The following is a 26,489-nucleotide window of genomic DNA, read 5'->3' as shown; positions in this document are numbered from 1 at the left end:
GTGAACATGTGCCTTAGCGTTTTAATAAGTCTAAAATGGAAAGGTATGTCACCTACCTATGCATTTACCCTTCAATAATTGTTTTTACATTGAACAAAGTTTTTTTTATGCCCTGTATTTTGATATAATGTGGTTTATTTTCACATAGTGACTTACATAAACACTTTAATAAAATGAAGAAATAGAAACAACCCATATTCTAAGCCACACCAAATCCATACCCATAAATAACCATACTTCATTTTCATTCTTCATATTGGTCCCTAATATTTCTCATACATACATTCTCACATTTGTGTTTGCAAATATTCCCTAGTACATCTATTTTATGTATTTTTTCCAAAACCAGTAAATAGCAACTGAAACATTCTACTAATTTTGTTATTTTCTTAAAAAAAATAATGTTTGTTTATTTTTGAGAGAGAGGGAGAGACAGAGCACAAACAGGGTGGGCAGAGAGAAAGGGAGACACAGAATCCGATGCAGGCTCCAGGCTCTGAACTCTCAGCACAGAGCCCGACGCAGGGCTCGAACCCACAAACCATGAAATCATGACCTGAGCCGAAGTCAGATGCTTAACTGACTGAGTCACCAAGTGCCCCTAATTTTGTTATTTTCCAACCTCCTCTGTTATAGCCGTTGAATAAGTATGCATTCAAGTTCCTTTTAAGCTATATTAGGTGATATCTTATAATGGTGATTGTTATATTTTCAGACTTTCACATTTCTTCACTGCTCTCCGCTCATAAATTAAAATTTATACCATAAATTTTAAGTTCTTGTTGTGGCAGAACCCAATTTGGTAAAATGTTTTGTAATGGTCATATTAGGCTGAGTTATGTTGAATTAGCTAATACATCTTAGATCAATGTTTTTCTTATTCACATGAAGGCCATTGCATGTCTGGTGCCTCTGCAGGGCAGACCTTTTCCAAGTAGCAACTCAGAAATCCAGATATACCATTAGAACATGTGACTTTCACGTGGTGAGTGCAAGAAAAGTGAGAGACAGAAGAATATATATTAGTACTTAAAGACTTTGACTTGGTCTAGACACCCAGAATTTTTAAAAAGGAAACATTGGCTAGAACATATATGGGTGTCTATGAAGTTCAGGTAGTCTTTTGCATAACTGGAAGCTTTACTGTCTCTGCCACAGTGTTCCAAAAACCAATATGGTTGTCACCATGAGATATCAGCTTACCTGGTTGCTGGCTCCTTCTTTACTATTTGGTGGATCATTTCAGGCCACTATGATTCTTTGCCACTAACCCATGCTACTTTGTATCAAGTTTGTACAAAAATCTCTTTTTAATTTCCTATAACAATGCTAAATCCACACTATCACTGCACAATATGGCATTAATAATAAATAATAAATAAAATAATAAATAAATAATAAATAATAAATAAAAATAATAATAAAAAGGAGTTAAGTCAGGAAATTTTTACTTAGACATTAGATGAGTTGACCTCTGAATTCACATCATGGAGAACATTTAGACTAGCTCATACAAAGACCCAGTTGACCCTGAGGTTAGGACCTAGTGTTAGTGGACCACTTATATTCCTCCTCAACAAGAGTGCCCTAATATATCTCCTTTATTAGAGTCCTAGGCCTTAAGTTTCTGAGGCCAAGAGAAGAACCTCTTTTCATCTTTATGAATCTTCAATTCTCTTTAGCAGTGCTAATCTTCTGTGATGAATGACAATTCCAACATCCATTCTTTTCTGAGAAATCATCTCACTTACTCATGATCTACTTTGCACAAAACTTCCATTAAGCCCAGTATATCAGGTCACACTAAAGAGTAAATTTCTCTTAATCTTGCCATTCTTTCTTGAATAATACTACCTGTCGAGCTTCATAAACACAATTCAATTAATGTTTAGGAAATCACAGTTTGGTCTGCAATTTTAATACCTTGGAAGAAACCACATATCCATTAATAGAACAATAACAATGATATAGTAACTACAATCACACATAATTTATTATTCTTTATAAATGTTTTTTAATTACCCATGCAATATATTTCTTATATTCTTAACAAATTACTTTCTATATGCTATGTCATATGCTATGACATTATTACAAAACTAAACTCTAGAGTTTTGATAACAATTTTATAGAAGAAAACATTTGGAATATAATGACTGAAGGAGAGCTCTTAGACATGGTGCTAAAATCACAATCCATAAAAAAAGTATAAATAAATAAACTGGAATTCACCAAAATTATTTTTTATCTAGAAATTCCCTGTTAAAAGGATGAAAACATATGTAAAAGATTGGAAAACTGCATAAATGACAAAAGATTCATGTTTAGATTGAATAATTTTGTTTGTAGAAGAAGCCAAGTAAATAATTATTTTTGTGTCTTTTTTGTATTCCACATATAATGTTGGACAACTTAATGTTGTACTAGAGTTTCACTATTAGATTAATGGTAAAAATCAATTGGTATTTGAATCTTCTACTTTTTTTTTTTTTTAACTAATCTAGTGTGGTGAAAGAACATAGAATTATAATAGGATTAGTTGGAATGCACAAAATTTTATTATTAATTTGTCATTAATTAACTAATTATGTGATGTGTGCAAAGTTGCTTAACCCCTAGAAAAATTAGTTTAACTTAAAAGAAAATTAAAATCTACACTGGATAATTATGGCCCTTTATAAATCCAAAATTTGTTTTAAGGAATTTATAAAAAAAAATACACATGTATGTGCAATGGAAATACCAAGAATTACAATCATATAATGTAGTACCATTCATAAAATATCCTACCATGATGCTAACATCTATGTCTTAAATATAATTAAATATTATTCCCTATTTTTAATTATGGAGTAGAATAATGTGATGTTAACAACATTGAGAAATACACATTCATTTCTTTTTTTGATCAAAATAATTATTCATGTACTGATTTCCTGAGATTAGAGGTTGCTTTATTTTATTTATTTATTTATTTATTTATTTATTTATTTATTTATTTTTAATGTTTATTTTTGAGACAGAGAGAGACAGAGCATAAACGGGGTAGGGTCAGAGAGAGAGGGAGACACAGAATCTGAAGCAGGCTCCAGGCTCTGAGCACAGGCTTTGAGCCTCAGCCCAGAGCCTGATGCGGGGCTTGAACTCTCGGACCATGAGATCATGACCTGAGCTGAAGTCGGATGCTTAACCGAATGAACCACCCAGGCACCCTGAGGTTGCTTTATTTTAATATAATAATGTCAGTGGTGTGGTCATTCAACATTTTATACTGCCTTTATGTTGCTGTTTTTAAAATTTAACACACAATCCAAACCTCATATCATCTAAGCATATCATCTAAGTGGGTTTTTTGGTCTTGTATACTGTTGCTAATTTTTCATACTAAATGCTTCTTGATGTTCCTCTTCACAAAACAATGAATGGGTTTGATGTAAAGACTTTATTTCTAATGAAAATGTTACATACTTGTTAGCTTTGACATATACAGAGAATTGGTTAACAAAGTTTATGAACTTGGAATACAAATACTTTTTAAAACGTTCTGTAGATAATTTCTGGAGGTCAATTTGCCTTTTTTAGCAGAATGTCAGATATTTTCCCATTCATCTCTAACATGTGTGGATTGCCCAAAGCCCTGTTCAAGCGAACAAGAAGGAAAGAGTAAGTTATGTTATTGAAATCTAGGAATTAACAAATAAGGCAAGAATTGTCAGGCCACTACTGCAGTTACTTTTTATTGCCACAATGTTGTGCCTAATGAAAACCTATTGAATACAATCTCACAAAACCTTCTCAACTCTGCAGTAAAACGCCTAGTGATCCAGGTCTTACAAAAACTACAGCGGAACTCCGAGGCTTGGCCCTTAATAGCATCACTTTATTAATTCTATTCACATGATTTTATCAGTGTGGGGACAAGAGGGAGGCAAGTGACTTGCCCAGGGCACAGACTTCAAGGAGGCACTCATTCTGTTATTGCATCAAGTACCAAACATGCACTTGCTCACCTCTGGTGCTGGTAGACGATATATAATCAAATGAAGATACCCATAAAATAAGTTTCAATAATTTTGAAAGAATTAACATGCATAATTTTATGAATTTTAAATTCATAGATTTAAATTCAGAATTTAAAATCCATAGAAACAAAAATTAGATTAGTGGGTGCAAAGACATTGAGGAAAGGGCAACTGAAGGTTATTAATAGTCATAGGGTTGTTTGTGGGGTGATGGAAATATTCTGGAATTATATAGTGGTGATGGTTGCACAACATTAGAAATAAATTTTTTAAAACCCCCTGATTTGTACTCATTAAAATAACTAAGTGGGGAAAAATAAAATTCAGGCAATATATGCTTACCAATCTTAACAGAATTAACTTAGAAATGAGCAACAGAAACTGTTGGGAAATTTGCAAATATTTGGATATTGAACAAATTTCTAAAGTAACCTAGTCAAAGAAGAAATTACACATGCACACACACACACTGTATCAAAATTTATTAAATATAGCTAAAACAATGCTGATAGGGGAATTTATAGTTCTAAATTTCTACGTTAAAAAAGAAAAATGTCTCAAATCAATATTCTCAGTTTCTACCTTAAAAAAAAAAAACAGAGAAAGAAGACAAACTGGACCAGAAGTACACAAAAGAAAGGGAACAGTAAGATTAGAGCAAAAATCACTAAAACATGAGAGAAAAATCAGTGAAACTAAACACTGATATTTGTGAAAAACAAAATGAATATATCTTCAGTTGGAGTGAATAAGAAAAAAATAAGAGAAAGCACAAATCAATAAAACGAAGTGTTTGAGTTGAGGACATTATTAATGACATTCGAAATAAAAAAATTATAAAGAAACACTATGAACACCATAATACCAACGAATTAGACTACTTAACATAAATAGACAAATTCTAGAGACACATTACTAAAATTGTATCAAGAAGAAATAGAAAACCTATATAGACCTAGCAAATATGGAAAGGATTAATAGTAGTCCTTACAAACTTTCACACACAAAAAAGTTACACATATATTTACCATATACCTCAGGAACAAATTTGTTTAGGAGATATGAAAATACATATCCACCCAAATACTTGTTCCTCAATTCATTATTCATAAAAGTTGCTAAGGGAGTAGATGTTAAAAGTTCTCATTACAAGAAAATTTTGTCACTCTATGGGTAATGATGAATGTTAATTAGACTTAAGTGGTGATCATCTCGCAATATTTACATATATTGAATCATTATGTTGTAAACTTAAAACTAATATAATTTTATATGTCTATTATATCTCAATAAATGTTAAAAAGTGGAAACAACCCAAATGTTTACCAACTGATGAATGAATAAACAAAAGGTATATATTGTCAATTATATTTATCTATAGAAAGTAACAAAATATTGGTACATGATATAACATTACAAATCCTCAAAAACTTTATCCCAAGCAAAAGAGGTCAATCATAAGAGACAACATATTGTACCATTTCATTTATTTGAAATGCACTGAAAAGCAAATCTATAGAGACAGAAAGATTAATGGTTGTCTGTGGCTAGAGTTAGGATCAAAGAGTAATAATAAAATAACTCTTATTTGGGTAATCAAAATATGCTGAAACTGGATTGTGCTGATGGTCAAATATCTCTACACATTTGCAAAAGTTATTTTGCAATGTGTAAATTATCTGCAATGGGTATGTTTTATGACACATAAATTATGCCATGATACATCTTTTTTTTTATAATGAACTCTGAGGACATTCTTTATAATGAGTTTTGCTACATTTTATGCTCATATTTTCTTTGTGTGTCTGTGTGATCTTTTAAGGTCCATACTGTAAGAAGTCAATGAAATGTTATATTTCTCAGTCTTGTTGGAAAGGAGAAATTTGCCAAAACAAAAGCTCTGCTTACATTTGTGAATACCCAGAAGGATTTTTCAATCAAAACCATGAAACTGATGTCCGTGAGTGTCCATCAATACCATGTCAGAATGGTACTAACTGTGTTCATATTGCAAATGTAAGTCTGAATTTAGCAAGAGAGTGATATAGATGATAGATAGATAGATACACTGATAGGTAGATATAGATATATCGTGTGTGTGTATATATATGTATATATATATATAATATAATATAATGGTAAATATATAATAAATATAATGGTAAATATATATATATATATATATATTTACAAAAGTACAAATATAATTAAAGTTGCATTAACATATTATAAATTTCAAACTCGGGAATATCAGAAAAGATACTTCATTTGTTGATTTACATTTTTTTCCTATTTTAAGTAAAAAATGAACAAACAAACAATAAAACATTTAAAAACAATCTTTAGGGGCACCTGGGTGGCTCAGTGACTTAAAGAATCCGACTCTTGATTTTGGCTCAGGTCATGATCTTACAGTGGAGAGATCCAGCCCCATTTGCACTCAGCGCTGAGCATTGAGCCTGCTTAAGATTGTCTCTCTCTCCCTTTGCCCTTCTCCCCACTCACGCTCTCTCGCTGTCTCTCTCTCTTAAATTAACTAAACATTTTAAAAAAATGTAATGTAATATAATGTAATAATGTAATTTTGTAAACATTTCATTTTTTTATTCCTTTTTAATATTTTGTATATTTGATATTTTTATATTTTAACATTTTAATAAATAAGACTAGGAAATAATGTAATAATTTCCACAATTCACTTTTTATTTTAAGATCCATAATTGAATTTATATTATGGTTTCATATTAATATCTTCAAGGCATCCTAACTCACATGTCTGGTGGTTGCTACTGGCTGTCTGTCAACTGGACCCTCTACTGGAGCTATCAATCCAGAACCCTAAATGTAACTTCATTGTAAGGCCTAGGTTTCCTCACAGCATTGTGGCTGGGTGCCAAGAGCAAGCATCCTAAGATAATTAGACAGACATTATCTGGCCTTTAAAACATAGCCTTGAAAATGAAAGAGCATCACAGCTTGCTTACCTACAAGGAGGAGAAAGTGATAGTTTCTAATTCTCAGTTTAAGGAATGTTACATTCAAGTGGTAGGAAAAGTGTATGAGATGGGATACACTGTTGTGACATTGTAGAAATCTTTCATGTTGTTCCACAGAGAACTTCTATATGCTTATGAAAATAGCTTCTATGTCTCTCCAGATAAGAATCATTTCATTTTCTTTGAAATATCCAAAAACTTTTATAAAAAATACTTTCTGATCTTTCCTAGGATACCATGTACATCTGTTCACCAATATTTACAGGCAAGCTTTGTAAGAGACAACTTCAAACACCACAGGAGTCATTTTCTTGCAAGGATAATACCACATGTACAAAATTTGAGAAAGATTATCATTGCAGGTATGATTAATTACTTTCTTATTTTTTGAACAAAATATATGGGTTTTAAAGCCATGTGAACAAAAATAAAACAATGTTCTATTTTAAGCTTAAATTTTATTTAACGGCATCTAATATTCTTTTTCAAGTATAAGTAGAAACATTTTAATTGGGGTTTTATGAATTGTTTGTTTTAAATACATACTTGATATTCTCAGGCATAATTTGGTTAACAGTTATAAAACATATATTTGTTTTATAACAGATATTTAGAATAACTGAATAGTATTTGAAGGTGTATAAAAAAGAGATAACTACAAGTATATAGTAGATATACACAGACAGTGTTGTTATTATATTTTAGAAGTATAGAGTAAACCATCTCTCCCTTTAATTTGCAGACCTTGGCTGATAGTTTTTAGTTAGGGTCTTTAGGCAGGATTTGGGGAAATAGTGCTTTATTTAAATAAGAATTTGCTAAAAATTACCCATTTGTAAATGACAGAAGTGACCTAGTTATCCGGGCTTAGAATTTTAGTCCATTTCAAATAGCTTTATGGATACTTTCTCACACCATTAGGAAGTACAATTTGTACTCTTCACACTTGCTTGACTTTTATCTGGCTGCTTAAAGTAAGTTCTGTTGGGCATTACTGAAGGGCAATAAACAGCCTCAAAATTTTAGAATATTCATAAAAGCAGAAAATTATAAGCTATGATACAGGAAAGTCTTAAACACACTGAAAGAAAACAGAATATGCATACACATTACAGATGTACAAAGGACAGAATTTTCATCAATTTCAAAAGGAATCTAAATGCAAAGTTGAAAAAACATACTAAGCTTTTACATGTGACATTTTCAAAAGAAAGTGAAGAGAAGCTTCTTCATTATATCAATATCTTAGAAGATCTAACCAGTCCACACAAATTTGTATATGCATTCAATCATATATTAATTTATCAATAAATTCAATTTTTATTCTTTTAAAAATATTGACTTTTTAATTTATAATTTCTAGCTCTGAGCCTTATAGTGCAAGTATATTTGTAAAGATACTTAGAAAAATGATCATTTAAAAGAATGGGTAGTGTTTTATAAATATGGGTAAATATGCACTCACATATATAATATTGATTTCATTTTTTATTAAGTATGATGATATTATTGGCCCTTATTTTTAGCATTATTGTGGTTGTGTAGAAGGCTTTGTCTTAAATTTCATCATCAACAGGAAAGCTAGATAGCATTGTTGCCAACTCTCAATTGACTGTTCTATTATTAATTAATTGACTTAATTTTAAAATGATGGAGTTTGGTTTTGAATGCTTTGTTAAACATGTGCTAGATAGGATGAACACTGTAGAAATTCCAGTTAGGTTTCCCTGAGATGGATGAAACATGTCACGTGGGTAGGCTAGTTGTAACAACTTTGAAGCAAACTTACTCATGAAATTAATGTGAGCCCCACAATATGTGTTCTCGTTGTTGAAATTACCACATTCTTCAAGAATTGGCAAAAACTGTGCTTATCTCCAATCTACTTAAATAAAAACATGGTTCCCTTCTTTGGTTAAATAAGACTCTTTATTAATGGAAGGTAAACTATAAGGAAAGTGAAGAGGAGTGTAAAAACAGAACTGCTTCAACAAGACACAAATAACAAGTCTAATTTGAGTGATGAGTGAAAACCTAAGCCTCAGAAATAAGTAGGAGTGTGATACAGATGTGGAACACAAGACCTGAATTTCCAGTACCCAGATTCCCACACCCTAAACTCACACTGATAGTCAAACACATTTCTACCTCTGACTCAAAGAAACGATAAAGACATAATCAATAAAGATTAATAAAGCATGAAGTTGAAACAATGACACAAAACAGAGTCTTGGAGCCTTTTTTTCTTGTCTCAAAGGAGATTAAGGGAATGATTGAAAATAACTAAGAAAAATGAAAGCGCTGCAACAAAAATACCTTTAAATAAAAAAAAAAACAATTTATCCATGCATAGCTATCTTAAAAGGTATTTTTTCCCCTAGATTAATGATTTTCACACTTTGGCTGTAACACATTTTAGCTGATTTGAATCTCCTAAAGTGATCTTTAAAACACAAACAGCTATTTCCCACCCCTGGAGTTTCTAATTCAATAAATCTGGGATGGGGAATGCAAATGTGCATTTTTAACAAATTCTCAAGTGATGCTGCAACTGCTGTTCTGGAGACCATACTTTAAGAATTCCTGGTTAAGAGGAGCTGAGCTCAGACAGTATTAATGCTGAAAACCCTCCTTATTTCTTTCCCTCCTACATCCATACACCTCAACCCAAGTGTTTCCTCTGTATTCTGAATTTGGGAGAAAAAAAATGTGGGGTTGGGAAGGAGTGAAGTGAAGTGTGGAGAATAGAATACTGATGATGGTATCAGATTCTCTGTTTAAGCATCTGGACTAGATCTGAATTCCTATGATTAGATGAGAGAGGAACTGAAATAAAATGACCCCCTTGAGAAAGAGAGTAAACCGTTAGTTATAAGAATTTATTTGGTATCTAGTGACCACAAGCAACACGGTGTCAGAAAGGAGTCAATTTTTACTTGTGTCTATAAACTATCATTTCTCTCAACACCTAGACTACTGAAACCTTTAGAAGTCTGTGAACTTGGTATAAAAAAGTCATTTTTAAGAGCAATAAGTAGCAGTAATGAAGCATCATAAATAACATTGCTGGGAGCAAGTGGCGTACAAGTGGACCCTAGTGGAAAATGGAAAATGGATAATTGATGCCTTAGAGTAATCAGACAGGTAGATATTTGGTGATTCTCTGATATGACTGAGGAATATTTTAGCCAGGGAATCAATACATTGGTTAAATTTATATATATATATATATATATTTTTTTTTTTTTTAATAATTTTTTTAACGTTTTTTAATTTTTGAGACAGAGAGAGACAGAGCATGAACAGGGGAGGGTCAGAGAGAGGGAGACACAGCATCTGAAACAGGTTCCAGGCTCTGAGCTGTCAGCACAGAGCCCGACGCGGGGCTCGAACTCACGGACCCCGAGATCATGACCTGAGCCAAAGTCGGCCGCTTAACCGACTGAGCCACCCAGGCGCCCCTAAAACTTTTTAAATAAAGTGCAGTTTGGGAGATACAGTGATTGCTGAAAATGAAAGAAATTATTTAGAAGAATGCTTGAAAAGGTTGTCTGAATATTCAAAGGAAACCAGCTGTGGTTCACTCAGAATAATCCAGAAGAGTTGAATGAAAAGAATAAAGGATTTGAGAAGGGTTAAAGGAAAACAGCAACGTGTGATTGATCATCCCGAATTTAGGAACAGTGTGGAGCTGTTTCCCTTCCACACTGCTGAAAGGAAAGCTAAGAATGCAGTTAATAGAAACCAGGGAGAGAACTGTAGCTGTAGTATAGAACATTCTGACATGAACTATGAACTTATGTAAACACAGTTACTGACAACCTACAGTCTGTCAGTGTGGGAGTAGAGGAAATGAATAGCTGACCTTATTCTCCTCTCACCTCTGACTTTCTGCTAGTATAGCACATTAGTAGGACCTGGCAGAAGTCACAGTTCAGCATTCTGAAATACAGTAGAGAATGGATGAGGATGAAAAGAAAGCATCTTGGAAGAAACTGTCCAGTACTGTTCAAAGCAATGTACAAGAGGTTAAGATAATGAATTGCAAGTTGTAAGACAGAGAGGATTATGCTGAGGGAAATAGGAGAGATAGGTGTCTTTGGAGGGGGTGAAAAAAGGATCAGATCTCAGAGACTATGATAGGTTGGATGTCTCCCTATCTGTGGCTCCTGAGAAGCAGATCCTTGATGTATCCTCTAAGAGGAAGCAGTGACTCTTAATGTAATTACACTATGATGATGTAAGAAGGCTGCACACTGAGTTTTCATGGCTCTCAAATACACAAACACCCAGAAGCTACACAAGGGTTTAACCAGAAGAGTGGTGTAACCTTTAGAGTCAGCACTGGCTAGACAATGAGGTCATCCATAGTGAATGTTTTGGTAAGGAGATCTTTTCCCATTTCCAGCGTTAGGACGTGACACAGAAATGGGAGACCAGAAACCAGAGAATTTTCTCTACCATCATTGCTCTCTGTTTACAGAGGTGAAAGAAGTGGGGTTTTTTAACCCCTTTTTTGTTTGTTTAGACACAGGAAAGCAAACTTGTTTTAAAGTAAATTTGACACTTTTTTGCACCTTGATACCTTAAATAACCATTTGGCAGAAAGTCCACAAAACAGAATCTCCTGCTGGAGATTTTAAAAGAATGTAAAACGTCAAACTGTATAGTGACATCAACAAACTGTCTTGAACAGTGTAGCTGAGCTACTGGATGCCATCTGACAGCCATCAGGAAATCCAGGAAGTGGACACAGACAAAATATACATAAGTGTAAGGCTGAGAGGATTTTTAAACAGCCAGAAACAGTCTCACTCTGCATAAAGTCAAGACTACTTTTGAGAAAGAGAGAGAGAGAGAGAAGCAGACAGGGTGTGAGTGAGAAGGGGCATAGAGAGAGAGGGAGACACAGAATCCGAAGCAGGCTCCAGGCTCAGAGCTGTCAGCACAGATCCCAATGTGGGGCTCAAACTCACCAACCAAAAGATCATGACCTGAGCCGAAATGGGTGCTTAACAGACTGAGCCACCCAGGCACCCCTGGAATATATTCTAAAGAAGATTCAGCGTTTTTCTGAAGGACTGGATAAAAAAGAGGTCATGGGTTACTCTAAGGTTATTCACTCCATTGAAAGATTAGAAATAGAATTTTCTAAAATGGGGATATCTGGAAGAAGAGAAGTATGGCTGAGAGGCATAGAAATCAAGATATCAGTGTGGCACATATTAGCTGAGACACATAATAGAGTCGAGTGAAGATATTTAAGGTAAGCTTTCAGGTATGCTTGTTGCTATTTTAAAGGAGGTGTCTGGGTGACATATATACATTTGAAAGCTAGTCATATACAGATGGCATTTAAAACCAGGAAACCTGGGCACCTGGGTAACTCAGTCAGTTAGGCATTCAACTTCGGCTCAGGTCATGATCTGACAGTTTCATGAGCTCGAGCCGTGTGTCAGACTGTGCACAGAGTGCACGAAGCCTGCTTGGGATTCTCTCTCTCTCTCTCTCTCTCTCTCTCTCTGTCTCTCTCTCTCTCTCTGACCCTCCCCTGCTCACACGCTGTCTCTTTCAAAATAAATTCTAAAAAACTAATAAAAAAAACAAGAAACAAATTAAATTAGTTTACAGTGAATCTTGATAGGGAAGTGAGAGGTTTGCAGACTGATACCATGGACCCAAGAGAGTTTAAGGAATGGAATATGAAGCTAATAAGTAGCGGTCAGTGAATTGAGGTGAAAAAAAAATGCAGAGGGTCATTACAGAAACTATAAAATATTTTAAGAATATTAAGACAGTGCCAGACTTTTCAAAGAATGTGGTTAGATCTAGTTAGAGGTAAGTGAAAATTGATCTATGCAATTGGCAATTGGAGATAATGTATTGTTTTCTAAAAAGAACAATTTGACAGAATTATAGGAAAAATTTGCTCACTATATGGTACAAAAAGAAAGAGAGAGAGAGAGAGAGAGAGAAAGAAAGAAAGAAAGAAAAGAAAGAAAGAAAGAAAGAAAGAAAGAAAGAAAGAAAGAAAGAAAGAAAAGAAAGAAAGAAAGAAAGGGGCGCCTGGGGGACTCAGTCGATTAAGCATCCGACTTCAGCTCAGGTCACAATCTCACGTTCCATGAGTTCGAGCTCCACGTCAGGCTCTGGGCTGATGGCTCAGAGCCTGGAGCCTGCTTCCGGTTCTGTGTCTCCCTCTCTCTCTGCCCCTCCCCCGTTCATGCTCTGTCTCTCTCTGTCTCAAAAATAAATAAACATTAAAAAAAAAATTTTTTTTAAAAGAAAGAAAGGGAAAGAAAAGAAGGAAGGAAGGAAGAAAACAAAAGGAATGGGAAAAAATATTGATTAGACACAGTTTACAAGTGAATACAATGAAAGAATTAGGCTTTACCTTTAAATGATAATAGCAATATAAAGTAGTAGCAATATAAAGACAGCTGAAGTAACTTCAAAGCAGGTAATTTTTAAGTATTAGGTGAAATAAATGGGATATATAGTACACAAGCAAAGGAATTGGCTTAGATAGGACAGAGTATGTTACATCAATTGTGATAGCAGAAAATGTAGAATATTTATGCTTATAGTTCTTTGAATATGTGGTGTGTGATATTATGGAAACTGTCTTCTGATTAATTCCTCAAGTGAAGTAGGAAGCAAAGGAGACGAGAAGGTGTAAAATTGTTATATATAATAAGAGGGAAATATAATAACATTATTGATACATAGCAAGAAGGTTCTTCTTGAAATTAGTGAAGATGAATTCATGGTAAAGTATAACATCCTCAAACTACATGTTGTTATTCATATACCCACATGGAATAGCCTGGATGTTGAATTAAACTGAGGTTAAATTTTGACCAGGCGACGATAATGGAGGGAAATGAGGCATATGAGTTGAGGGTATATGCAGGAAGTGAGTATGGAAATGGATCGTGTGATATAATCCAGGTACAAGTGAAGACATGATGGAGGGTAATAGATATTGATGTGTTGGTAGGATCAGTGGATCATGGGGATTAAGAATTGTTGGGGAGATGGGGCGCCTGGGTGGCTCAGTCAGTTGAGCGTCTGACTTGGACTCAGGTCATGATCTCACAGCTCCTGAGTTTGAGCCCTGTGTCGGGCTCTGTGCTCAGCCCTCGGAGCCTGGAGCCTGCTTCAGATTCTGGGCCTCCCTCTCTCTTTGCCCCAACCCATTCGCATGCTGTCTCTCTCTCACTCAAAAATAAATAAACATTAAAAAAAATTTTTTTTAATCGTTGGGGAGAAAAAAGGACTAGGAGTAAGCTAGATAGGGAAATGAGGTTGTGAGTGGAATATGAGATGTTTGAAATTAATATTGGTAATTTAATATTATAGAGGGAAGATAATTATACATGATAGTAGTGTATGGAATACTATAGTGAGAATAGTCTGTGCAGTTAATATGAAGATTGCAATCTTTTTATTTGGGGAGGGCAGGGGAGTAGAGCACAAGTGGGGAGAAGGGCAGATAGAAGAGGACAGAGGATCTGAAGCTGACTCTGTGCTGACAGGCTGACAGTGGCGAGGCCAATATGAGGCTTAAACTCACAAACTCTGAGATCATGACCTGAGCTAAAGTTGGATGCTTAACTAGCTGTGTCCCCCAGGTGCCCTGCAAAGATTGCGATCTTTGAGTTGAGACAGTACCCTGACCTCCAAAACACTAGGATTTTAAATGTATCCGCTCTGCAGATATTGAAATAACCAAGTTAAGACTGGGATTATTTTACAAAAATATATAATGAGACAGGTGTTAAGCATTAAAGAATATAGTGAATGCCCAGGAGGGTCAACCATGAAAGGAACAAGAAGATATATGTATAGCATGGTTTAATGGCATCATTCTCCACTGAGATTTTTTGAGGAGAAGGCTTGGACACTGATCCTCCTGAAGCCACAATGAGGAAAAAAGACACCTACCTGACATCCAGCCCCTAAATATGAAGGGAGAGGGAGAAAGAGTAGCCATGACTGAAAAGATTACAGTGAAAATGAAAAATGTGTACAGAGATGATTGGGGGGAAAGAGTCAGATGGTGAGGAAAGGCCTAGGATGCTCTGAGTTCTTGAGGTGTCTGAGGTAAATGGTGACAAAGGGTTAACCATGATGGTCGCAAACATAGATCATGGTGGGGCGACAGTGAGTTTTGGCATCAACTAGGGGTGTGAGGTCTTGTCAGAATTCACAGAGCTCAGTGGACAGCTCTTCAAAGGCAGTGCTAAAGTGGCAGGTCTCTATGGGCACCATTTCATTTCTATGAGTGGAAATATCCAAAGCATTGCAGACCACAGCTCCAGTGTGGCTTTCTAGGCCTCCTGATCACCTAACTGATGGAGGTGCTCAGGTGGTGAAGGGAAGGGCATTGTGGCCTGGAATACAGGATTCTGAATCCTCCTCTATACACTAGTTTGGGAAGGATTTGTAACATAAGACCACATAAAGGCTTTGAAGACTATATTGAACCATACTTCTAATCACACACACACATACATACACACACACACAAACACACACAGGAAGATACATTTATTTATTGTAATATTTACTGAATGCAATGACTCTAATACTTTCTATGTGTAAAGACAATCACATTCTAGACATTCAGTATAAAATGAGGAAACCTTAAAATGAGGAAATACATGTTAATAAAAGCAGTCAGTATATTTCTCTTACAATTTTTCCTAACCTGAAAAGCAATTGGGTTAAACAAATATTTATTGAGAGTCATCTTTGTAAAAGACACCATAAATAGATATTGGAAGAATATATAAATACTATATCTTTCAAATCACAAATTTTGTGATAGGCATATTTTTGCTTTCTAAATTTTATTTTTTCTACTCAAATTCCAAGATTATTCCTGGTATATGAATGGTGTATATAATAATGTTCTATTTTATTCTCTCACCTTTTTTTTTTAGTTTCCCTGTTTCCTACTCACTGGGTTGCCCTGCTTGCCCTGCTTGCCCTGCTTAAGTGTCAATTCAATGTATTAACATATTTTTTTTCCTCAAGTCAGTTTCAGCATTTCATTAGTCTGCGTGACAGCCATGGGTAGAATTAGGGTTTTCAGTTTGTGTCACAAGTAAACCTAATTAAGAATGCAATGTGACTTTGAAAAAGAACATTGTAGACACAGAAATGCATAGGTCAACATACTTCCTTTTAACATATAATAAAATTATATTTTCACATTAATTCTAAAAGATGCTTTTTAAAATAGCAATCACACATTTGGATCAGAATTTGTTAATTAATGGAGTACTTCCATTTGGTCATTCAGTAATTCTAAGCTAATAGGAAACCTCAATTTCTTGGAGTTAATTATATCAAAAGCTAGTTGCTGCATTTTTCTTTGCCTGAAATCAATAGCCATGTTTATAAGACTAATTTCCTCTTTTGAATAAATCATCCTGAAATTTAACATAGAAAAAGTTTGTTAAGTTTATGGTTTCATAATTTCAGACGCTGGTTATAAACTATATTAAAATGGAAAATATCTAGGACATTATTGGCATTTCCTCATCAAGAATAGCTTCTGATACTGTTAATATAATTTTATACTTTCAGGGAAGTTATAATTGGCAGAAGTCATTCTCAAATCTGATCCCCTAAATACCTCATTTTGAGAAGATATGTTCACATCAGTATTACCTTCTTCCCATTAGTCCTGGACTAATTTCCTTGTAAATAATAAATAATGAAGCGTTATGACTGAAGTTAGTGCATACCTCTATGCATGAAGGTTGACTCAACATTGTGTGACCTCTAAGTCTTCCATGGCATACCTGATCAGATGAATCTTAGCCCCATAATGGTCTGCACAATGTCTAACACTTCTTAGTATCCAATACTCTTTTGCTATGCCTTCTGGATCTCATTTTGTCAGCAGCAAATTCTCTATAACCCCAATCTCGTTTGTATACTTTCTTCTTCTGACTGAAACCTGAGGGCCTATAATCCCCTTAAGTGGCTACTATACCTTCTTCCACAACCTGTGTACCACTGGTAAAGAAATGTATAGATAGCCTTGCCCTTGTTGTCATATTTTTCTTCCTCGTTCTGAAAGGCCTGTCTACTTTTAGCCTAGGACATCAGCTATACTATTCTCTCTCGAACTCATTGTTTCTCCCTCCCACATCTCCTTTTCAAGTATCTTTTCCTCTCCCTTCCTGTCCATCTTCTTCTAAAGGCTTTAGCCTCTGGCTTGCTGTCCTTTTCTCTAGCACTGCTGCCATCTTCCTTGATGACTTTGATATTCACCTTGTAAATTCACCTATCTTGATTCTTTAAATCCTTTGACAATTTTTTTGCAACAACTTTTTCCTCCTCCTCCTGATCTTGGCAAATTTCCTATGGTCATATATTATAAATTATCATGACCTGTAATTGCATGCCTACGACACCTTGATTTAAGTTGCTACTCTCTGATCACCAATTCATGTATTTCAAGTTCACTCATTCATGTACTTTAACACCAAAATTATGTAATGTTTTTCTACAACCAGTATGCACCTCTAATTATTTGACTGCAATCGCTTTCCTCTGCCATCACCCTTGGATTTAGTCTTTGTTTTACTTTTTAAAATCATACCTATACTTCCACTCTTAAACTCATTTTCTCTCTTTTTCTATGTTATAATGACCTGAAAACACAAAGCCTGTTTAATTCTACATCCCATCTGGTAAACATGGGTCTACTTTCTTTCATACATGTCTGATGTCGCATCTCAAATTTAATATATTCCATATCAATGTGTTGATTTTCAATCCCTGGATAAATGTGATCTTCTGTAAGCATTCTTTAGACTTAACATTTGATTTCCCAGTGTCTATTTTAGCCCCCTTCTTGTCCATTATCAGCAAATCCTTTAAGTTCTCTCATAAATACTTTTAATGAATATGAACACTTTTATCATTATGAGGTTAACATCCATGTTCAAGCCACAAAAAATTCTCATCTGGAACAGTTTGATACCCCTCCCCCCACTTGACCTCCTTGTTTTGATTCTTCATTTAAGTATATGGAGGACATTAAATGAAAACCTCATTAAGAAAGCAGTGATTTGAGTGAGGTGATGGAACATGCAACTTCCAGGAGAAAAAATGTCCATGAGAGAGAGAGAGTACTCCAGGCACAATCACTGGCCTACTGAGGTCACACTAATGAGACCAGTGTCACTAGTCTGGAAAAAGAAGGGGAAAGTCGTGAAAGTGGAGAGTAAACCAGGGATGAGACAGAAGCAGACCATGCCTGCTGCTCTAAGTCTTTGAGTGTTACTCTAAGGAAAATAGGAAGTATTACAGTGTTGCTGGCAAATGAAGAACATTGTCTTGCGTATATTATTTTAAAATGGTACTTTGTTGTGTTGAACTGTAGAGTGACACAGATAAAGGCAAAGAGATCTGTTAGGAGTTAATGTAGTAATCTAGATAGGAGAAGATAGTGATTTGGAACAGGATAGGAAAGAGAGGAATGGTAAGTGGTTGAATTATGGACACATTTTTAAGACGGAATCAATTGGATATCCCCTTATACTGGATTGAATCAAAGAGAAAAAGAGTAAATATATTAGAGGACAGATTTGCCATCATCTCAGATTTGCCATTATAGTGGTAAAACTATAGTTAAACTAAGTATGAGATAGTTTGCTTCTTTATCATCTCTTCCACACAAGACAGTGTATTTGTTTTTACATATGTTACTACTCTGCCACTACCACTCAATGGGTTCCTGCAACGTTTAAATAAAATATAAATTCTTTACGGGCGCCTGGGTGGCTTGGTCGGTTAAGCGTCCAACTTCCGCTCAGGTCATGATCTCACGGTCCGTGAGTTCAAGCCCCGCGTCGGGCTCTGTGCTGACAGCTCAGAGCCTGGAGCCTGTTTCAGAGTCTATGTCTCCCTCTCTCTCTGCCCCTCCCCTGTTCATGCTCTGTCTCTCTCTGTCTCAAAAATAAATAAACGTTAAAAAAAAAAAAATATATATATATATATATAAATTATTTAAAATGCTTAGAAGGCTAGCCATAAACTGCTTCTGCCTATTTCTCTACCATCATCTATGTTCCCTTTGATTACTCAACTGCTGAAACTTTAGTCTTTGAGAAGTTTCTGGAATACCTTAAGCATCTCCTATTTTCAAGCCTCTGTTATTTGTTGATCTCCTATTTAAAGGGCATTTCCCCCAGAAACTGTGGTGGTTTGATATGCACTTCATTGAGTGTTTTGCTCAAATATCTCCTCAAAATTTCTTTCCTGTCAATCTTGATAAACATTTGAAAATAGTTCTACTCAATTATTCTCTCCACATTAACTTGGCTTGTTAGCTTGCTTTCTTGATTGCTTCCTTTCAGCACTTATCATTATCTGTAATCATAATTTTATGTATTTATGATTTTTCTCCTGCCCCCTAGTCTAACATATTTATTTTTGTATTTTTTTTCTGACAGAGAGAGCATGGGAGTGGGGAGGGGAGGGAAGGAGGAGCGGGAGAGAAAGAGACTCTTAAACAGGCTCCAAGCTCAGCGTGGAGCCCAATGTGGGGTTCCATCTCACAACCCTGAGATCATGACCTGAGCCAAAATCAAGAGTGGGATGCTTAACCAACTGAGACTCCCCAGGTACCCCCTGCAGTCTAACATATAGTAATGCACAGGGATCACTATTCTAATATTTTAATACTGCTTTTTTTCTCTAGGTTTGAAGTATATCATGCTATTTTTCATTAAAAAATACAGATATTTTTGTCTAATAGCATTGTTTAAGGTTTAAAGAACTATAAAAGAGGAATCCTTTATTTTCTTGAGATCCAGAAAATTACTCAGTTTCTCAGTTAATGCAAAAAAAGTTAAATTGATAAAATGAATAGTATATAAGTTAGGCATCTGCCTATGCCCTTACAAGTCACAGAAGACAAGTGTATAGTGTTATTGCAAAGCTTCTATTGTAAAAATAGGTCTTTATTTACCTCAAAGGGCTTTTTCTAAGAAGTGGAATAGGTACATGACAGTGTTGAAATTGATACAAGTAACTCTGCATCAGAATTTCCATCTATAGATTATGAAACCAAAGGAGACAAAAGTAAACCACAATGCTTTCTATGTGACAAAAAATTACAACTCATTTATAACAGAGTGGTACAGACCCAGAAAAAAAATGTAACAAAACCTCCTCCAAGTGTCCAAACAAGTGATAGGAGTATTTCAAGATAACAGAATCAGAGAAAATTATTTGGAGTTACTTTATAACTGCCGCCTTCCGTTTCCTAGAAGGGTATAGAGTTTGAAAGAGCCATTTCAGCAGCTAGAAAACTTTAAGCAAGAATATGTTCCCAATCCATGAGTGACACTGTTGGCATGCTGTATTTGGAGCTAGCTGTTTAAAAATATCAAATAATTTTTAATTTTCAATTTTCATTTTTTGGTTTTTTCTGCAGTAGTTACTTCATTATTTTAGTGTATTACTGCAATAATTTTCCTACCAATTATTTATAACAGCATGGAACATTTCATGTTTAATTTTATTAAGCTTATGTTTTCCTCAGTATTTTGAAAACTATATTTTAAAAACTTGTAGTTAAAATATGCTAAATATTTAGGTTCATTGATTTTTACGTGAATTCTCTACACCTTAAAAATAAATAAATGAAACACATGCCAGAATTTCTGCATTACATGAATTATTTGTCAAAATGCTGGTGATGAAGTTTTGCTGTCATTACTCTGTTTTATTTAATATTGTGTTCCCAAAAAAGCCTGACACTTCTCATTAAAATCAGTAGCATGTATTCTATAGGTCAAAGAACAAAGTTCTTGGATACTCTGTCCAAGAATCAGAGTAAAGCTAATTGTCTAATAAATATTGACTTAATTGACAAAATGCAACCCAGTAATGGAGATACATTTCAGGCAGTTAAAGGAAATCATTTCAGGAGAAAAAAGAAATGGAGAAGATAAAAATGTGTTTTATTCTCCCCTAAATTTTCCACTTAAGATATTTTATTTCCATTATCTTTGCTTTTCCTTGTATCTTTTTCAGGTCCTCTGTTCTTCTATATATTATCTCCCTTTTTATCATGAAAACTAATACCTTAAACATTTTCATCACAGTTATTTATGTCCCTCTTACTCTCTAGTTTTACAAAAAAATATTTATCGTTTCTTACTACTTTCATATTTATTATACAACAATAGTTTTTTACAAAAAATGTAATTATACATTGTATATTCTAAGAACATGGTGATCTGTAAGGCATTTCTTTCCCTTCTCCCCATACTTAAAACAACTGACTTCTGGGGTGCCTGGGTGGCGCAGTCGGTTAAGCGTCCTACTTCAGCCAGGTCACGATCTCGCGGTCCGTGAGTTCCAGCCCCGCGTCGGGCTCTGGGCTGATGGCTCAGAGCCTGGAGCCTGTTTCCGATTCTGTGTCTCCCTCTCTCTCTGCCCCTCCCCCGTTCATGCTCTGTCTCTCTCTGTCCCAAAAATAAACGTTGAAAAAAAAAATTAAAAAAAAAAAAAAACCCAACTGACTTCTTTGACAAAAATGGTTGCTAGACACCTTGAGCAACTACAATGAGTTAGGTCTTAGCTTCCCTGACTATCCCAACAGAAGCAATCCATGCAGATTCTCTTGCTTTGTGAGCTAGCAAGCGTTTGTAAATTAGCAGAGAGACAACAGAACAATAACCAGAAAAGAGTGGCTACTCCATCAATATAAATACTTTGACTATTTGAGGGTAGGTCAAAATCAGCCTACTTAAGTATTCTTCTCCTTTGCCATAGTTAACTAAGTTCTGAATTTAAGGACTGAAGGCTTTCAGATGTTCAGTGATACCAAGGAGGAGAGAAGCCAGATCAGTGTCCCTAAGGGAAGGGCTGATGTCCTGGCTGCTTCAACTTTATTGGCCCAATTTTCCTTCCATTCACTGAAGGATACCCCACCTAAGACACTGAGTTAGCAAAGAAAAATATTGCATGCAATGGAGGCCAGAGACTTAGGAGAGGAACAGGAGATAAAATAAAACCAATACAACTTGAGAATATTAAAATTTCTGGAGGAAAGAGAAGTCATATCAAATTAGATAACTGTAGTCAAAATAAGTGAAAAGATTCAAGAGGAAAACACAAAGATATATGTACATATCAAGTCTACAGCTAAAAAAACATACTATTCAATTTCACGTAGGTGGAAAATTGAAAGGAAATTGGTGACCCAAATTATGGAAATCTAGAATGCTTTATGGAAGATTTTAAAGTAGAGACAAGAGTAAATTTATGGGGATCTGGTTTTATCTTCATGTACATTCGTGACCTAACCCTAAATTTATCATGGTTTTATAAAATAGTAATTGTCTCATGGGCAACTGTCCCTGATGCACACTTAGTAAAATAGCAAACACCTGTGCTTTCTATATACTTTAACCTGATATACTTTTCTCTTGAAATATTCTACATCTAAGGTCTTTATTTTCTGTCATCTACCACTAAAAGATGAACCTCATGAGGGAAAACAAAACAAAACAAAAAACTTATCCATCGAATATGCACCATGGCTAGAAAAATAACTATCTACAGTAGGAGCTCAAGGATTAAAAATAACTATCTACAATAGGAGCTCAAGGATTATTTATTGAAGAGCTTAATATGAATTAGTTAATGAATCATGAAAAAAAATTGAGTATCTTGGAGAATAGATCAAGGAGATGTAACATGTACATGATAGCCACTCTAGAAGGAGTGAAAAGAACATATGAAGGAGAAGCAATAATTAATCAAATTGTAGAATATTTCTTTGAGCTGGAGCTGAGTCTGAGTATTAAAAATGCTCTCTATCCAAGCTAGATTGATGATAAAAAAAAAACACATAATGAAATATCTATCAAGCTTTAAGGCAGGAAAAAACAATTTACCTACAAAGGAAAAGTAACCAGTATGGCATCGCATTGTTTAATGTCAACACCAGTAGCTTCAGGATAGTGGTATAGCATTTATAGATTTAGAAAACATCTGTAGACTACGAAGAGAAAATATTGCCTCCCCCAAATCTTACACATGACTACTATATATTGGGTGGTGAGAGAACTATTTATATTTATGCAGACAATCAGAAAACTTATCATCCAGGTGTTCTATATGAAAAAGGTAACTGGAAAATATTCTTTCTAAAAATAAAATGTAGTAGAATAGAAATGTCAAAAAGGGAATATGAAGTAAAAATGAGGGTGTTGAAAAAAATGAAGATTAAAATGTGTGCTTGTGTGTGTACATGTGCATGTACACACATGTGTACATATACTCACATAGGTAAATATAAATAGATAATGATAGAATATCTAGGTACATATATAAAATAGGTGCTAAAATAGGACTCCTGAAACCGATGGGGCATCCAGTGGAAGAAATCTTATTTAAGTTGTAGAACTAAAAGACATAAATTATTTGAGCAAGGTCCCAAGATTTATAAATGGAAAGGAAAGAAATGTAGACATCATGAGGAAGAACTATGGGGTTCCATAGGGAAGATTATGTGTCCAGATTGGTGAAACAATTAGCAATTTTTTTGCCCCCCCCCACACTAAAGTAAAGATTATGTGATTGACAATACATCAAGGAAATAGAAGGTTACCATTAGTGGAATATAAATGTTTGAGAGCCTTTCTGAACTATGAAGAGGAGAAGTACAATAAATAGCAACTGAAATCAGAATAAAAGAAATAATATAAGAACATATTAAATATGAGAACATATTAAAAGTATGAAGAAAATTACCAAATACTAATTGGCACTGTGTAGTTTTCTTCCTGTTAATAAATGTGAACAGGATTTCAAATTTTGTTCATTCTGTCTTCTGAACATCTCTTCTATTTGTTTATTCTTCTCTATACTGCTATAGAGTTTATTTCATTTCTCCTATATTACTATAATAGTCCATGATTAGTCTCCAAACTACAGTTTCCCACAAACTCAACCTCCATTCTCCTGCCAGACTAGTTATAAAAGATCTAGGCATATTGAAGCAAATTTCAATTTTTAAATTGATGTCATCATACTTTAGGATCAAATCCAGATGAAATCCAGATAGTTTATATGTCATGAACACTGAGGACGCTGCAGTGGAGGCATATAGCTGTCTGATACGGAGTTAGGCAAAACTGGAGTTAAGTATGCATATTCATTAACTGGTCTTAATGGAATAATGCCTAATAAAGGCATTTAACTGTGGTCATGTCTACTTGCATTTATGCATGTAAGGTAACATATGTTGAACTTGGAAATGCATAGAGGAAGGAAGGAAGGAAGGAAAGAAGGAAGGAAAGAAAGAAAGAAAGAAGGGGAGAAGAAAGGAAGGAAGGAGAAAAAAGAAAATAAAAGAGGAAAGATTCTGTGAAACCCTAAAAGAAAATTTCTCTCCAAAAAGGAGAATTCATCTCAAGGGTGGGAATGAGTACCAGTACCTGGATTCATCCATTGAACTCCTGAACTCCTGATTGTAAAGAGCTATGTGTAAATCAAAGGGATCTAAGTATGCAGACTTCTGCTATGAGAATCATTTAAATGCATGGATCTCCAAGGAGGTAAAACATTACCTAGCTACTTTATAGCAAAAGTTTGAGTAATAGAGGTTATGAGTGAAGTAGGCAAAGCCATGGCCAGTGGAAGGCTGAGAAGCAGCGTGGACTGACAGTGTTCATGGCATGTACAGTAGAAAGTTTGGCATGGTTGGGGTAGAGTAGATGTGGAGGTATGAGCAGTAAAGTTAACACAGTGTTCTGGGAAGAGTGGCAGCTGTTGCAGTAGAGCCAGCATGGAGATCAGTGTTACAGTTCAGGCCCTGGAGAATTTGAGTTTATAAAATGATCACAGTGTAAGGAGAAATAGAGGCATGAACAGCACCATGGATTTACATGATCCCATTATACTAGTGGATGGCAGATAATAGAAGGGAACAGCAGTTTTGAAGGTAAGCAGATGAGGCTTTACCTTAATTTCAGATCTAAAAGTTGACCTGACACCTCTTTCTCTTTCTGGAGTGTCTCAATCTCACCTTTTTTTTTTTTTTAACTTCAGTTAAAGAGATTTAAGATAATTATAGTCTTCAATATAATGACGTATTACCATTGATTCATACAAAGCCTATTTCATCATTTATACTTGTTTAGTTGCTTATTTTCTTTTTACTTTTTAGTGTTTATTTATTTTTGAGATAGAGACAGAGCACGAGCAGGGAAGGGGCAGAGAGAGAGGGAGACACAGAATCTGAAGGAGGCTCCAGGCCCTGAGCTGTCAGCACAGAGCCCAACACGGGGCTCGAACTTGTCAACTGTGCATGACCTGAGCTGAAGTCAGACGCTCAACCTACTGAGCCACCCAGGCACCCCTAATTGTTTAGTTTCTTTCATTTCAATTCCCTACTTCCAAATCTCCTGGTTTTCAGTCTTACATTTTGATACTTAGGTAACTCTTACAAATTCCTTCATGATCACCTTCTCCTTTCTCTTCTCTTGCTACTCTCATTATTCACTTTGAGCTCTAGTCGTAGAGAACTGCTCTAGTTGCCTGAGAACAAAATGTTTTGTTTCTTCTCAGTTCAAGAGTAAAATATACATTTTATGAGAGAAAAAAAAAGCTAAGATGATGCTAAATTAATTATATTTAAAATATACAATGAAAATTGGAATCATTAATGTGAAACTTTTGATGACCAAGGTTTCTGAAGAAGAATGGACAATTTGGACATGAATTGGTTTCTTGTTTATAATGTCCTTGGATTATTGGTGGTATGGAAGAGTGATGGTGGGCCAGGATGGTAGATTAGAATGACCTCTTACATTAGAAGTTGTCTCCTTTCTGTAGGCGCTTTGGAATATCATGGCAGAAATATGGATGTAAATATATATTTATTACATCTGATTATTTCTTCAGGATAAATTCCTAGAAATATAATTTTGTGTCAATAGATACAACATATTTATTTTCATTTTCAAGTATGGATTTAGTGGTAACTATTGTTGTAAATTTTGAGTCTTTTGCATCCAAATTCTGAAAATTTTTGATAACTTGATAGATAACTAGCAAACATCTTCTTAGAATCAAGACTAACATATCACAAGAATCATCTCTTTAATAGGAATTTGAATTCTTCATTCATATAAATAAATAAGTCCAGCATCTTTTAGTTAGTTCCACCAAATATTCTATTCAACCTTTATTTTAATTCAATTTTGGCAATCTATATTTTGACATAAACTATTTGGCATAATTGCACTAAGGAATATGTAGTGTTGTTAGCTTCCATTTGTCCTCATATTCCCTTTTGCATTTTTATTTTTGTGCATTTGTGTTCTTTCTCTTGATTTCTTAATTACACATTCTGGAAAAATATATATCCCATGATCTTTTAAAGAAATGACTCTGGCCTCATTAATTGTAGTACTTTTCTCTT

The 26,489-nt window shown here is 34.7% G+C and overlaps 1 protein-coding gene across 1 annotated transcript in view; it reads left to right on the top strand.

Moving 5' to 3' along the window:
- LOC123608564 (protein eyes shut homolog) overlaps positions 1 to 26,489 on the top strand; it is a 373,016-nt gene that overhangs the window by 274,494 nt on the left and 72,033 nt on the right. Inside the window, exons 4-5 of the mRNA XM_045498670.1 lie at positions 5,845 to 6,038; positions 7,250 to 7,380. Of these exons, the coding sequence (XP_045354626.1) occupies positions 5,845 to 6,038; positions 7,250 to 7,380 (325 nt within the window). The remainder of the gene's footprint in view (positions 1 to 5,844; positions 6,039 to 7,249; positions 7,381 to 26,489) is intronic.

This window comes from Leopardus geoffroyi, chromosome B2 (assembly GCF_018350155.1).
Source record: "Leopardus geoffroyi isolate Oge1 chromosome B2, O.geoffroyi_Oge1_pat1.0, whole genome shotgun sequence".
In the NCBI taxonomy this organism is placed as follows: domain Eukaryota; kingdom Metazoa; phylum Chordata; class Mammalia; order Carnivora; family Felidae; genus Leopardus; species Leopardus geoffroyi.
This window is presented reverse-complemented; position numbering and strand designations above follow the sequence as displayed.